The 17,046-nt window shown below is 34.8% G+C and overlaps 1 protein-coding gene across 1 annotated transcript; it reads left to right on the top strand.

Moving 5' to 3' along the window:
* Positions 1–314: 314 nt before the first annotated feature.
* Positions 315–4,392, top strand: LOC123905351 (the record flags this gene model as incomplete). Its single annotated transcript, XM_045954957.1, has 4 exons — positions 315–1,145; positions 1,459–2,160; positions 2,221–2,317; positions 2,609–4,392. Coding segments are annotated over exons 1-4 (3,414 nt in total), but the record flags the coding sequence as incomplete, so codon positions are not given.
* Between the last annotated feature and the right edge of the window lie 12,654 nt (positions 4,393–17,046).

Here is a 17,046-nt window from a genome sequence, read left to right as displayed (position 1 = left end):
CCTTTGGAAAATAAAACTAGGGTTTAGCTGCCTCATGAAACACATTAAACACGTGCGCCTTCCTTTGTAAGAAACCTTGACATAATTCTTCAAACAGATCTTCAAAAGATTGAGTAGAAAATAATAACATCCAGCTGGCGCGCGCAGAACAGAGTCAGGTGTTGTTCCAAAGTGTCACAACATTTGTCACAACACTTGGGGTCAGCACACTTGTTTCAACACTTGGCTAAAATATGTTTTTGCAAAATGTAGCCAACCATACAAAAACCCAACACATAGTAACTGCAATAACTGTAGCAAAAGATCTCAAAACAATGGATCTAGAAGATTTCATTGGATCTTTAAAAGCTCATGAAGCAATACTTCAAGAAAAGAAACCAGCAAATAACAAAATGATTGCTCTAGAATCACAAGTAAAAGAGAACCTTAAAAGAGAAATAACATGTGATGAAGAGAATCCCCTTCAACAAGATGATGAGGAAGAAATGGCTTTTCTCTCAAGAAGAATCCAAAGGCTGATGATGAGAAGAAATCAAATCAAAAATTCATTTCCACCAAGAAGAAATGAAACTGATTTAAGCCAAGTAAAGTGTTACGGATGCAATCAAACTGGACATTACAAAAATGAATGTCCAAAGCTGAAGCAAAGAAAACCTCCCTACAACAAATCCATGATGGCTACATGGGACGATCTAGAAGAATTACCAGAAGAAGAAGAAGCAAATGTCTGCCTAATGACCAGAACCAACTTTGATGAGGTAAATCTTGAACCTTGTTCATCATGCATGAAAACTGAACAACTATTTGATAATCTCTTGTATGATTCACAAATTACTGCTCAAAAGTATGATCAACTTAAAAATGAACTCACTGAAATTATTAAAGAAAGAGATGAGTATAAATTTGAACTTACTAAAGTCATCAAAGAAAAAGATGAGTATGAAACTAAAAATAAAACCTTAAAAGACACTTTAAAAAGAGTTCAAAATGATCTAGATAAAGTAGCTAAGTTAAGTAAAGAAGAAATTATTGTTCAACAAGAAAACTTAGGACTAAAACAGAATATTTCACTTTTAGAAAAAGACATAGCCAAATATGTAAAAGCAACTGAAACCTTTGAAAACATCCTAGGTGTTCAACAAAGAGTAATTGATAAAAATGGAATAGGCTTCAAAACTCATCAAACAATTTATGATAAAGTTTTCTTACCTAAAAAAGATCAAAAAGTAAAAAAACTGTTTTGTTCCTTCTGTCATAAACATGGACATATAAGATACTTCTGTTTTAAGAAAAGATCAAAAAATTCTGTGAGAGATCATTCTCCAGATAATCTCCAAAACTGGTCTCAAAGGAATGCATACACAAAACCATCTCATAAGAGAATACATTTTAAAAACACTAACCAACAAGGACCCAAATCCATATGGGTACCAAAAGTCTTACTAAACTCAAATACAGGAATGTATGCTAGCAGTCAAGAAAAAGCCATGGTACTTGGACAGTGGCTGCTCGAGGCACATGACTGGAGACAGACACAGCTTCCTTTCCCTTGAAGAAAAGGAAGGAGGAACCGTTACCTTTGGAAATAATGAAAAAGCTAGTATCAAAGGTAAAGGTATAATAGGTAAAATTAATTCTGCTAAATTAGAAAATGTTCATTATGTAGAGGGTCTAGAACATAACTTAATAAGTATTAGTCAACTATGTGATAATGGTCTTGAAGTTATTTTTAAAACTCATACATGCGAAATTAAACAAATATCTTCTGGAAAAACTCTTTTTAATGGATCAAGAAAAAAGAATGTATATGTCATATATCTAGATGAACTGCCTGTTGAGTCATGTTTTGTATCTCTTGAAAAGGATAAATGGATTTGGCACAAAAGAGCAGGACATGTAAATATGAGAACAATTGCAAAACTTTCTCAACTTGATCTAGTAAGAGGATTACCAAAGATAAGTTTTGACAAAGATAAACTATGTGAAAGTTGTACAAAGGGAAAACAAACCAAAAGTAGTTTTAAACCTAAAGATTTTATTTCAACTAAAAGACCTCTTGAATTACTTCACATAGATTTGTTTGGACCTATCAAAACTACTAGTCTAGGTGGCAAAAACTATGGTTTTGTTATTGTTGATGACTACTCTAGATACACATGGGTTTTATTTTTAAAAAGTAAAGATGAATCTTTTGAATCTTTTAAAATCTTTTGTAAAAAGGTTCAAAATGAAAGAGGTTCAAATATCATCTCCATAAGAAGTGATCATGGTGGAGAATTTGAAAACTCCCACTTTGAATCATTCTTTGATGAAAATGGTATTTCTCACAACTTTTCTTGCCCAAGAACTCCTCAACAAAACGGAGTTGTTGAAAGAAAAAATAGAACCTTACAAGAAATGGCAAGAACTATGATAGACGAATCCAATGTTGAAAAATACTTTTGGGCTGAAGCTGTCAACACTGCTTGCTATATCTTGAATAGAATGTCTATTAGAAAAGTTTTGAACAAAACCCCTTATGAACTTTGGAAAGATAAAAAACCAAATGTTTCTTATTTTCACATTTTTGGGTGTTATTGTTACATCTTAAATATTAAAAACAATCTAGGAAAATTTGACTCTAAGTCTGATAAAGGAATCTTTTTAGGATACTCTTTAACATCTAAAGCATATAGAGTTTATAATCTAACATCAAAATCTTTGGAAGAAAGCATGCATGTAAAATTTGATGAATATGATGATATATCATGTGTAAGAGAAATAGATGATGAAGATGAGCAAAACTCATCAAAAGAACAGGTTGCAGAACAGGAATCACCACCTCAAGAACCTCCTAAAACGTGGAAGATTGTAAACAATCATCCTCAAGAACAAATAATAGGCGATACTGCAGAAGGAGTAAGAACCAGAAGATCATTTCAACTTAATGAGAACAATCTAGCTATGATCTCTCAAATTGAGCCAAAATCCATAGATGAAGCTATCATTGATGAATCATGGAAAATTGCTATGAAAGAAGAACTTTCACAATTTGAAAAGAATGAAGTATGGAAACTAGTACCAGCTCCTGCAGATCATTCTATCATTGGAACTAGATGGGTCTTCAGAAATAAAATGGATGAAAATGGTAAGGTAATTCGCAACAAAGCAAGACTTGTTGCTCAAGGTTATAATCAACAAGAAGGTATAGATTATGATGAGACTTTTGCACCAGTAGCAAGGTTAGAAGCAATTAGAATATTACTTGCATATGCATCTCATAAGTGTCTTAAACTTTTTCAAATGGATGTGAAAAGTGCATTTTTAAATGGATTTTTAAATGAAGAGGTTTATGTCCATCAACCTCCTGGTTTTAAAGATGAACACAAACCTAATCATGTTTTTAAACTTACCAAAGCTTTATATGGACTTAAACAAGCCCCAAGAGCATGGTATGATAGATTAAGCTCATTTTTAATTGAAAATGGTTTTTCTAGAGGAAAAATTGATACAACACTTTTTAGAAAAACAAATGAAAATGATTTATTAATTGTGCAAGTATATGTTGATGATATTATATTTGGTGCTACTAACGAAAAAATGTGCGAGGATTTTTCAAACCTTATGCAAAGTGAATTTGAAATGAGCATGATGGGAGAACTCAGTTTCTTTCTTGGCTTGCAAATCAAGCAACAAGATGATGGAATCTTTATTAGTCAAGAAAAATATATCAAAGATCTTCTCAAGAAGTACAACATGAATGAAGCAAAGATCATGACTACTCCAATGCATCCATCAACAAATTTAGACAAAGATGAAAGTGGTAAAACTGTGTCTGAAAAAGAATATAGAGGAATGATTGGATCACTTCTATATTTAACTGCAAGTAGACCAGACATTGTATTCTCAGTTGGTCTTTGTGCAAGATTTCAAACATCTCCAAGGGAATCTCACCTTACAGCAGTCAAAAGGATTTTTAGATATTTGGTGGGAACACCAGATGTTGGTCTATGGTACAAAAAGGGATCTCATTTTGACCTAAAAGCCTATTGTGATGCTGACTATGCTGGTGACAAGCTTGAAAGAAAAAGCACAAGTGGTGCTTGTCAATTTCTTGGTGAAGCTCTTGTAAGTTGGTGCTGTAGGAAGCAAAACACCATAGCACTCTCAACAACTGAAGCAGAATATGTATCAGCTGCAAATTGTTGTTCACAAGTGATATGGATCAAAAACCAACTTGAGGACTTTTCCCTAAGGTACACAAATATTAAAATTCTTTGTGATAATACTAGTGCCATTAATTTATCAAAGAATCCCATTCAGCATTCTAGATCTAAACATATTGAAATTAAACATCATTTCATACGTGACCATGTTTGCAAAAAAGATGTTGAATTAATATTTGTTGATACTGAATCTCAATTAGCTGATATTTTTACAAAACCTCTAACTGAAGATCGTTTTAATTTTATTAAAGAAAATTTAAGAATTATAAAAAATCCCAGCTGAATATTGTTGAGACAAAGTTTCTCCTCTTGGAGAACGTCAGGAGAACATTCTTTCCCTGAACAAAAAATCAGGTCTTAAAAAAAAATGATCTAAGTTTTGGCTGAAAACTCTTAAATGTTTATTTCTCAAATTAATTATAATTTTTAAGTCCTTTACTCTTCCCATGACATTTGTCTCTCTCTTTCTCACGCCTTAACTATCTCTCTCTCTCCTTTTAGTTTTCCTAAGTACAATTTGCAACTATTCATAATTGTACTAAGCTACACCTAACCTATCTATCAAATCCTTTCCTATTCTCTAGACACTCTCTCATTAGTGGTTTATTTAATCAAAACAAAATCTACACTCTTTCATCATCACTTCCGTAAAACCCTTATCTCTTCTCCACTGTTCATCTTCCAAAATCAAATTTTGCTTCCATGGCTCGTTTGAAGAAACCTGCAAACAAGAACAAAATGGAAAGTTGTTCATCCTCTTCTCAAAAGTCAGGTACCAAATCATCCTCCTCTACCTCTTCTAAATCCCTTTCAACTCGTGAAAATGAGATTGAAGTTCAATCAAATCCCTCAAATACGCCTCAAACAAACCAACCCTCTATTGAAACACAATCACCACCACCAACAACCATTCAAATCTCTGAAGTTTTAATTGGAACCATTCCAATTACTTGTAAAACCGTCATTGAACCCATTCAATGTTCTCAAACCTCTGCTGAAATCAAAACCACCACTCCAAAAATCAAAACTAACCCTATCACTAAGAAAACTTCAACTTCAACCAAAACCAAAAAATCAAAATCACTTGATGCTTCAAAAGTCAGAAAATCAAGTAGATTAGCCTCAGGTGCTGGGAGAAGACCAGCAATAGATAAAACTGTGTACTCTCTCTCTGATGATGATTCAGAAAATACACACTCAGGCTCTCCAAAAGCCAAATCTGTTCCTGAAATCAAAACCTACTCAAAAAGACCTTCATCGTCCAAACACCACACCAAACCTTCAAAATCTGAATCTTCTGAAGAAGATATCATGATTAGAAAACTCAAAAAACCTGCTCCTCTTATTCATGAAGATTGTCAACAAAGTTTTGAAATTTTTTCAAAGAAAAAACCTGTTCTTCCTGGTAGAGTGTATAACTTTGATGATCTTATCAACACAGATCATGACCTAACCCAATATACCAACCCTCTTGGATGGACAAACTTGTTCAACATTAGAGAAACTCATTATCCTAACCTTATCTCAGCTTTTTACTTCAATGCTGTTATTTCCTCTGAACAAACCTACATTGCTTCTGAACTCAAAGGAATCAAATTCAAGGTCACTGAACAACTCCTCAGTGAACTCTTAGATGTACCCTCATCTGGTCACAAACTGTATGGAGAAAGCTGGTTCTCCATGGCAGGAGTGAACAAGGAAACATTCATGTCTGAAATCTATGAACCCGGAACCTCTCTCAAAAATCCATCCTCTTCCAAACTTAAACTTGTGTTCAAAATGTTCCACAACATGTGTCTTCATGCCATCTTTCCCAGAAAAGGCAGCAAGGATAAAGTCACTGACAATGATATGTTGATAATGTATCATATGTTCAACAAAATTCCTCTCAACCTACCCTTTGTCATGCTCAAACATATGGTTTCTGTCATTGAAAATGAATCCAGAAAAGTCACTCTTCCTTATGGAATGTTTCTAACAAGAGTCTTTAACAAATTCAAAGTAAGCTTTGAAGGAGAAGAAGGAAAGAATTCATCTACCACATTCTCCCTAAAGAATATTGGAAGAATGAAGTTCATAGGAGATATTGAAGACCACACCATTCCTGATCCAAGCCAGAAAAGAAAAAGAGAAGATTTTGAAAAGGATAGCAATCTGAACCTTCTAGCTGAAGCTGTGACAACACAGCAGGGAGACCATCCAGAGATCATTCTCCCAGTCTCAGCTCCAACAGAACAAACCAAAGAAACTGTAAGTGAAAAAACCACTTCTGCTCAGTTCAATCCTTTTGTATCCCTAGAGTTTGATAACCTAAGAAATGATTTTGGCAACCCTCAAAATCCTCACACCTCTGTCTTGGATAATGACTTTTCCACCATTAATAATCCTGTCAATACATCCATCTTCTCACCTTTATTAACCTCTCCACAAACCTCCTTTGACACCACAGATTTTCTGAAAAATTTCATTTCAACTCCTTCAGATTTTTCAAAAATCCATCAGCCTATCTATACTGATGCTGGTCCATCTCTGCCATCCTTCCCTCAAAACTTTGCTTCCATGAACTCTTTCTGCACTAGCTACCCATCAACTGATTCTGCTGCATTCCAAAACTCTGCAAATATACCTCCTTTTGACTCAAGACCCATCAAAAAGTCAAAAGTTGAGAAAGATATGGCTAAGCTCTTTCAAGCCATCAAGATCAACAACACTCTGATGAACTACACTATCCATGAGCACCAGCTCTTTAGGACCTGGCTCATTGAAGAATTTTGCCCAGCAATGCGTATCAATCCACCTCCATCAAATCCTCCTCCACAAGTTCCAGATTTTCCAGAACTTGGCAAAGACTCTAACTCTGATCCTTCCTCTCCTGCAGATCCTCAGTAGCACTCCTTCATACCTCCCAAGCCTTTTTGCTGTTGACAAAAGGGGGAGAATGAATTCTGTAGTAATTAGGGGGAGATTGTGATATTTTGAAATGTTTTAAAAACTCTTGTGATTATGTTGTTGTTTGCCTTATGTACTTCAGTCTTAGAATTTGTAGATATAATTGGAAGTTGTTTTGGTTTCAACTTCTAATTGTATGTTGTTTGAATTCTAAGAACTTAGATTATATTTTGAATCACCTTTTTGAATCATTAATCATGTACCTGAACAATGTCATATTCTCTGATTATGAGTTTGATTAATGAATGTTATGTTTGATTCAAATTTATGTCTTTACATATTTTTACTCAATTTGCATTTGCATATTTTATAAATTGATAAAGAATGCTAAAATTGAGGGGGAGCTTTATATGATTAAATCACAAGTATTATTACTGAATATGGTTTAATCAGAATCACAATCAAAAATTAATTAAAGGTTTTGTCATCATCAAAAAGGGGGAGATTGTTGAGACAAAATCCTATTTTGATGTTTTAAAGATAACAACCCTTAATTAAATTTTAATTTGATTCTGATCATTTTGTGATCTAACAAGTGCTCTTGAGTGATTCAATTTAAGAACAGATGCAATGGATTAAATTAACCTTGTTTCACTCATAAGAAAAGAATCAAACAAGTTTTAGACAAATCTGCAGTAGAAGAATGATCTCAGATTGGTCTCCAGACTTATGCGTTCTAAAGCATAAGCACTTATTCAAGTCAACTGGTACAAGACAAGAAAGAACTTTTAAGTTGGACTTATTAAAAGATCATAACAGTACAAATAAGTCATTTAAGGCAAGGAATTAATTTTGGTTCTTGAGCTTACTCAAATAAGCTTCTTTAAGGAATAATAACTTCACATCTTGCAACAAGGCTTTATGTTCTCATAGAACATCATTAAAGAAGATAATCTAGACCAATAAGAACTCAGCAACAAGTACATACAGCTTGCATAGAAGCCTCACATCTGAATCAAGTACAAAGCTTATGACAAGGGTGGCTACATTCCCCCATAAAAAAGTACTCATCTTACTATTCATGTGTCCTTTGAAGGACAAGTGAACAGTGGCTACTCTATGCCTTTGATGAAGAGTTTACAGCTGGTTGACAACTTGCAACAACTTGCAACAGCTATATTTTCGTTGGACCTTATCCACACCATCTCAGAGAATGGTCTCCAACGTCCTGGAGAATGATCTCCCAGTTTCTGCACTTAGGTGGCAATCTTATCCAAATGAATTCAAATCTTATTTTCCCACATGGGAAATACATTTGCAACGGATATACACTCAGAGACAACCCATTTACAGTTGGCCAAAGAATATTTCTGACCAACAAGTACAAGTGACTGTCAGAGACCATGAGAAGAACGATCTCCTGAAGCATCTGAAGGACAGAATCACATGGGCTGTTTTGTTTGTCTCTCAACGGCTATTTCTTCACTCACAACGGATATGTGTGATGTCCAAGCAACAAAGGAGCATCTCCATCTATAAATAGCACGTTGGTTTAATTGGAAGAGCAAGAACTTGAAGCATAAAAAGCAATCTAAATACATTCCATCTCAAGCAATCAAGCTCTTCTTTTCACTCATACTCTAAAGCTCTCTAGAAATCTAGGATCATATTTTGTAAGAGTACTTTGAGTGTATCAATTTGTAAGCTTCACATCCGGTTAGGTGTATAAGCTTAGATCCAAAAGAATCATTGTTAAATCTTTAGGATTCTCTCAAGTCAATTGGGTATAATTGATTGAGGTTACCTTGTAAAGGTAGATCAGCTGAATATAGCTGGATACTTTGTGATCTGGATTTAGGTCATAAAGGGTTCTTTGATCTGGGCTTAGATCAAAGGGAAGTTTCTGTAATCTTGGTCTAGATTATAGTGGATAATCTCACGCAAGTGGGGACTGGAGTAGCCCATACTATTAAGGGGTGAACCAGGATAAATTCTTTGTGTGATTCTCTTCTCCCTTACTCTTTTATTTTATGCAAACACTATACACACTAATCACTTGATTATTTGCACTTACATTTTAAGGAGAACGTTCTCCAGTTGATCTAACCATCAAGCTTTTGTAGGCTGTTATTGTCTAACTTTATTTTGCAGTAGAAAATTTTAAAGGGTCACAATTCAAACCCCCCTTCCTTGTGACAAACCTTGTTACTTCACTTATCAATATAAGAAGATGCCTTATAAGAGTACTAACCTTCAAGGACCCAAAAAATTATGGGTACCTAAGAATTTATTAAATTCAAATACAGGAATGTCATCTAGCAATGAAGAAAAAGCCTTGGTACTTGGATAGTGGTTGCTCAAGACATATGACAGGAGATAGACAAAGCTTTCTTTCATTTGACAAGAAGGAAGGAGGAACAGTTACCTTTGGAAATAATGAAAAAGCAAGTATAAAAGGTAAAGGTACTATTGGTAAGAATAATTCTGCAAAAATTGAAAATGTTCACTATGTAGAAGGACTTAAACATAACTTAATTAGCATTAGTCAATTATGTGACAATGGTCTTGAAGTTATTTTTAGATCTCATACATGTGAAATAAAACAATCTGACAAAACTCTCTTCTATGGATCAAGAATAAAGAATGTATATGTCATATACTTAGATGAACTGCCTACTGAATCCTGCTTTGTTTCTCTTGAAAAAGACAAATGGATTTGGCATAAAAGGGCTGGACATATAAGTATGAAGACTATGTCAAAACTCTCTAAACTTGATCTAGTTAGAGGCTTACCTGATATTAGTTTTGACCTAGATAAAGTGTGTGAATCTTGTGCAAAAGGTAAACAAGTTAAAAGTAGTTTTAAACCAAAAGATTTTGTTTCAACAAAAAGACCTCTTGAACTACTTCACATAGATTTATTTGGACCTGTCAAAACTACTAGTCTTGGTGGTAAAAATTATGGTTTTGTCATAGTTGATGACTTTTCAAGGTTCACTTGGGTGTTATTTTTAAAACATAAAGATGAATCTTTTGAAGCTTTTAAAACATTCTGTTTACAAGTTCAAAATGAGAAAGGTACCAATATTGTCTCTATAAGAAGTGATCATGGAGGAGAATTTGAAAACTCTCACTTTGAATCATTCCTAAACAATAATGGTATATCTCATAATTTTTCTTGTCCAAGAACTCCTCAACAAAATGGAGTTGTTGAAAGGAAAAATAGAACTTTACAAGAGATGGCAAGAACTTTGATAAATGAATCAAATGTTGAAAAATATTTTTGGGCTGAAGCCATCAATACGTCTTGCTACATCTTGAACAGGGTTACCATAAGAAAAATTTTGAATAAGACACCCTATGAACTTTGGAAAGGAATTAAACCAAATATTTCCTACTTTCATATTTTTGGATGTTATTGTTACATTTTGAATATCAGAGACAACTTAGGTAAGTTTGATTCCAAATCAGATAAGGGAATATTCTTAGGTTACTCTCTAACCTCAAAAGCTTATAGAATATACAATTTGAAAACACAAGCTCTAGAAGAAAGCATGCATGTCAAGTTCGATGAATATGAAGATATATCATATACCAACACCTTTAATGATGAAGAAGAAGTAAGAAATGAACAAAATAATGATGAGAATCAAGAACCTACAGCTCAAGGACCTCCAAAGACTTGGAGAACTGTTGGTTATCATCCACCAGAACAAATTATAGGAAATACTGAAGATGGTGTAAGAACTAGAAGGGCTTTACTAAACAAGGAGAATAATCTGGCAATGATCTCTCAGATAGAACCAAGATCAATAAATGAAGCTATCACTGATGAATCTTGGACTGAAGCCATGAAAGAAGAACTCCTACAATTTGAAAAGAATGAGGTTTGGAATCTAGTACCACTTCCACAAAATCACTCAATCATTGGAACAAGGTGGGTCTTCAGAAACAAACTTGATGAAAATGGTAAGGTAATAAGAAATAAAGCAAGACTTGTAGCTCAAGGATATAATCAACAAGAAGGTATTGATTATGATGAGACTTTTGCTCCAGTGGCTAGATTAGAAGCCATTAGAATTTTACTTGCATATGCTTCACATAAATGTTTTAAACTTTTTCAAATGGATGTGAAAAGTGCTTTTCTAAATGGTTTTTTAAATGAAGAAGTTTATGTACATCAACCTCCTGGGTTTATTGATCAACATAAACCTAATCATGTTTTTAAATTAACCAAAGCTCTTTATGGACTAAAACAAGCCCCAAGAGCTTGGTATGAAAGATTAAGCTCATTTTTACTTGAAAATGGTTTTTCTAGAGGAAAAATTGATACTACACTTTTTAAAAAAATTGATAAACATGATTTACTTATTGTACAAGTATATGTTGATGATATTATATTTGGTGCTACTAATGAAAAGTTATGTGAAGAATTTTCTGAACTAATGCAAAGTGAATTTGAGATGAGCATGATGGGAGAGCTTAGTTTCTTTCTTGGCTTGCAAATCAAGCAACATGAAGATGGAATTTTCATCCGTCAAGAAAAATACATAAAAGATCTTCTCAAGAAATACAAGATGAATGAGGCCAAGATAATGTCAACTCCAATGCATCCATCAACAAGTTTAGACAAAGATGAAAAAGGGAAAGATGTATCTGAAAAAAAATATAGGGGAAAGATTGGATCACTCCTATATTTAACTGCAAGTAGACCAGACATTGTCTTCTCAGTAGGTCTATGTGCTAGATTTCAAACATCACCAAAGGAATCTCACTTAACTGCAGTAAAAAGGATTTTTAGATATCTAGTTGGTACACCAGATGTTGGTCTTTGGTACCAAAAGAAATCACATTTTGAGTTAAGAGCATTTTGTGATGCTGATTATGCTGGTGACAAAGTTGAGAGGAAAAGCACAAGTGGAGCATGTCAATTTCTTGGGGAAGCTCTTGTAAGTTGGTGTTGCAGAAAACAAAATACCATAGCACTTTCAACAACTGAAGCAGAATATGTATCTGCAGCAACTTGTTGCTCTCAAGTAATATGGATCAAAAATCAACTTGAAGACTTCTCATTAAGGTACACAAAAATCAAAATTTTATGTGATAACACTAGTGCTATTAATCTGTCAAAAAACCCCATTCAACATTCTAGATCAAAACACATTGAAATTAAACATCACTTTATTCGTGATCATGTTAACAAAAATGATGTTGAATTAGTTTTTATTGATACTGAAAACCAGTTAGCTGATATTTTTACTAAGCCTTTAGTTGAGGAACGATTCAATTTTATCAAGGAAAAGTTAAAAATCATCAGAAATCCAAGCCAAACTTGAAATATTAAATTACTTAGCCTTTTTGCAACCTTCTGAGAACGTTCTCAGATCTGCTTTTGAGTAAATTTTTGAATTTACACTCAAACGGCTTTTTCCTTGGTTTTTGCTTTTTAAATTTATGATAAGCATTAAAGAAAGATATGTTCTCCTTCTCCTCATTGGCTTACCACGACCAGTTTCTCTTTCTCCTCTTTTCTTTTCTAAAATCAAGTACAATAACTCACTATTCATCTCTACCATCAAGTACACCTAGCCTACTACACTCTTCCTCCTTCCCAAGCTTCCACCTCTTTTTATACTCACCTAAACTCATCATTTCATCACATCATCTTCAATCAATTATCTTTTCTTCTTTCTTCAAAAATGGCACGAACTAAGAATCCAGGAAGAAGAAGTACACGAGCTTCATTTCCACCTCTACCTTCATCCTCATCAAACTCTTCATCTTCATCAGAAACTTCTGACTCCTCAAACCCTCAAACCTTTGATCAATCCAATTTCTATGATCCAAATGAACCCTTAGATCTGCAACCTCTTTCTCAGATTTTTCCACCCAAATTAATTGAACCTCCTTCACAATCAAATGTTAAACCTCCTGCAGAACAAGCTGATGAACCTTCTGAGAACGATCCCTCAGAAGAAGAAACCATCCAACTTACCCAGAAACCTAACCCTAAAACTGATGGTACCACCACTCCTAAACCTACCATTGTTGTACCAAGTCAAGCTGAAACTCCACCAATCATTTTCAAATCTAAGAAAGCCAAATCTTATGATTCTTCAAAAATCAGAAGATCATCTCGTATTATGTCTGGAATTGGTACAGGAAAGAAACCTGTTGTTGACAACACTGTACACACCATTCATGATTCAGATTCTGACAAAACCATCTCAGATTCTGAACTTGAAAAAATTGTGCTTGAACCTCTCACCTCATCAAAATCTGTACCTGCAAAACATTTGTAACGACCCATTTTTCGTATTCGTATATTTTATTAAATGATATTTTATTTATTAATTGGCTTTTATTATTTTAGTGAGCGACGAATAATTATTTAGCCGAACGTAAGTTATTAGGCGCGAGAACCTTTGTTTTGGGCTTATTAGGCGTGTGAGGCATTGGGCCTAAGCCAATTGGGCTTGGTCCATGACTTTAGGGAATGGTATAAGTAGCAATATCAACCTTGAATAGTATCACAACTTCTTTTTCCTTGAGTGAGCAAGAGCAAGAGAGCCAAATGAGCTAGGGTTTTGGCTTAGGGATTCACGAGAAAGAGAGAAGAGGAAAGGCTAGGAATCATCACCAAACTTAAGGTAAGAGATTAGAATTCATGATTCTTGAGTGATAAGGAGAGGGGAGATTGTCTATGTCTCCGTTCCCGAACTCTCCCACTCAATTTCTTTTAGATTTTTGACTAAGCTTTTGTATGTGAGTGTGATGTTCTTCATCATCACTTTGTATGTGTTAATCACTAGTTTGATTCCATGAAAAATATGTATGTGTTTGGATCATGTTGGAAAAATTATGAAGATTGCTTAGGATCTAAGAAATTGACATGATTTTGATTGTTTGAGGTATTTGGATGTTTGAAAGGGATGATTAATGTTCCTTAATATCATATATGCTTGGAATGGCTGTTTTTAAGAATTTATGACATGTTTGAATGAATTTTTGAGCTGATTTCATGTTAAACCGCCTTAGAAAACTCAAGAACAGATCTGCTTTTCTGGTGTAGTTCGCTGAGCGAACCGGAGTTCGCTGCAAGCGAACGTGTTCGCCACAAGCTCGCCAATGCTCGCCATGAGCAAGCGAAGGCCTCTGTGACAGCAATTATTGTTGATGTTTGTAAGTGTAATTAGGCACTTGTAACATGGTTTAAGGGTATCCTTACATGATTATTGATACATGTTGATACTGTTAATGCTTATTGTTAATCGTTATATGATTGATAAACGTGCATGCAATAAGTTGTAGCTTAAAGTGAGCAATGTGATGTTTAAGCATTAACTTGCAATGTTAAGGAAATGATGTGTGTTTTATGACATAAGTGTAAATGAAACTTTATGTGTATAAAAATGGTTATGCAGATAATTATCATGTGAATAATTATGATTTGAGTGATAGGATATTGTGTTATCCTAATGTGTTAGATGTTGGAATTGTGTTTCCGCATCAGTGAATGAATAGCTTCGAGCTAGATAGCGTCATGTATTTGATGTGTTTAAAAGTAATCATGCATTCATGAATAATTGTGTTATGGGAATCATGTGAATTCCAATAATTGATGAAAATGGACTATGTTTATGAAAAGTGACCGAAGATGGGATTATGCTATCCGAGATCTGGAGCCCATATCCAAACATGATATAAAACTGTGTGACTCCTCTTTATGGGAGAGATGGTTGATGATAACCATATCCTACATGATATAAAACTGTTATTGAGCTTATCCAAGGGAGATAAGGTGGTTCGGTAAGTTCCGACGCATCCAACATGATGTAAAACTGTTAGTTCATCTTAAATGGGGTGACGAGCATCCTGCATGATGTAAAACTGACAGCATCCTGCATGATGTAAAACTGATGTAGAGTCCGTGCATGACTATAATCTGAACAGTCCGTACATGACTATAATCTGAACAGTCCGTACATGACTGAAAACTGAACAGTCCGTCATGACTGAAATCTGAACAATGTAAATTGGTACCACATGCATTAGTCGTGTCTAGGGATGACATGACATTGGATAATTGGCATTAGATGCTGAATTTCCTGGCACACAGTGGACAGGTGTTGCTCAAGGTGTAGCAACACTTGTCTGTTGTAGACAGATGTTGTTACCGGTGCGCCAACACTTGTCTATAAACAGAGCAAATAACATACAACAATACAAACAGTAAAGTAAATAACACACAAGAGTTGTTAACCCAGTTCAGCCTAAAGCCTACTCTGGGGGATACCAATCCAGGAATGAAGTCCACTATCAGCAGTATTACTTCGAAGCTAAACTCACCCGTTTACAACTTCTCACTTAATCACTACCCAATGACACTTCTACCTAGGAACTCCTAGATATGAGACCCCGTCCCAATTCCCACCTTAGCAACACAGACAGCGCTGCTATTCAATTCCACAAACACAACAGGTGGAGACACACTCCTAAGAAACTAGGATTCACTCTTGCTTAAAAGCTTGCGAGTAAACCACACAACACAATAGAACAATCTCCGTACTTCAAAGCTTAGGAGAAGTTCACACTTACAACTCAATAACACTCAGGTCCTAAGCTTGCATCAATGAGACACAAGATAGGCTCACAATTAACACTCTAAAATCCTAAAACACACGCTTTGTAAGACTCGATTTTAGATGCTTGAAACCATATGCTTGCCTTCGTATTTATAGTAGTAGAACGACTTGGGCTTCAAGAAAAATTAGGGCTTCTAGAATTACGGCAGCTGTGATATATTTCTGAAAATAATAGTTATATTTTTGAAACCGCAAAAATATATTTTCCAAAAATATAATTCCTTTGGAAAATAAAACTAGGGTTTAGCTGCCTCATGAAACACATTAAACACGTGCGCCTTCCTTTGTAAGAAACCTTGACATAATTCTTCAAACAGATCTTCAAAAGATTGAGTAGAAAATAATAACATCCAGCTGGCGCGCGCAGAACAGAGTCAGGTGTTGTTCCAAAGTGTCACAACATTTGTCACAACACTTGGGGTCAGCACACTTGTCTCAACACTTGGCTAAAATATGTTTTTGCAAAATGTAGCCAATATACAAAAACCCAACAATCTCCCCCTTTGGCAAATTTTGGCTAAAACAATATTAGACCAGTATATAGAGAGATACAGTATTACCTTTCCTTCGAGTCAACATGATCACACAACTAGGAAAGAAAGTAACACACAATAAACAAAACTTCCATGATAGTCAAGTAGCATCAGAGGCAATGCAACAGCGGAATAAAAACAACTAGCCTCATGGAACAACACAAGGGAGAAATAAACTCCCAATAGTAGATGCTTAGTAGTAGGAGAAATAAACTCCTAATAGTTTAAGGCGCATTTCATCAACATAAGAACAACAGGGAAAAATAAATTCCCATAAACATCTGAGAAAAATAAATTCTCAGTCATAATAGATAGTGGACTCAATAGTCAGGTGCCATAACACTTGGCACAACATTTGTCGTCAAATACATTCAGGCGATCAAGAGATAATTTCACTCACACTCCCCCTGAATTCATGCATACACACACCAGATAGAGAAAGAATATTCACTACTATATTCACTACTCCCCCTCAGTACATGCATATTACTCACACTTCCCCTCAAAACGAGCATACGAACAAAACTCATCAGTCACCAGATGTGAGAACATCTGACCATACACTCGTCACACACACACACACTACTCCCCCTTTTTAGCCACAATTTAGACAAACATCAGGAATAGGAAATCATAGTGTACCAGAGCATAGAGAATATCAGTGTGCAGTTATTACAGACCATAGAGCACACACAGGTGCTAGAAATTCAGGGCCTTGCCCAAAAAGGAACAACAAAAGAAACACCAAAAGTACATCAGAGACAAAATCATAAG

The sequence above is a fragment of the Trifolium pratense genome, linkage group LG2 (genome assembly GCF_020283565.1).
Source record: "Trifolium pratense cultivar HEN17-A07 linkage group LG2, ARS_RC_1.1, whole genome shotgun sequence".
Classification (NCBI taxonomy): Eukaryota; Viridiplantae; Streptophyta; class Magnoliopsida; order Fabales; family Fabaceae; genus Trifolium; species Trifolium pratense.
The sequence above is the reverse complement of the archived record's forward strand: the minus strand, read 5'-3'. Positions and strand labels throughout refer to the sequence as shown.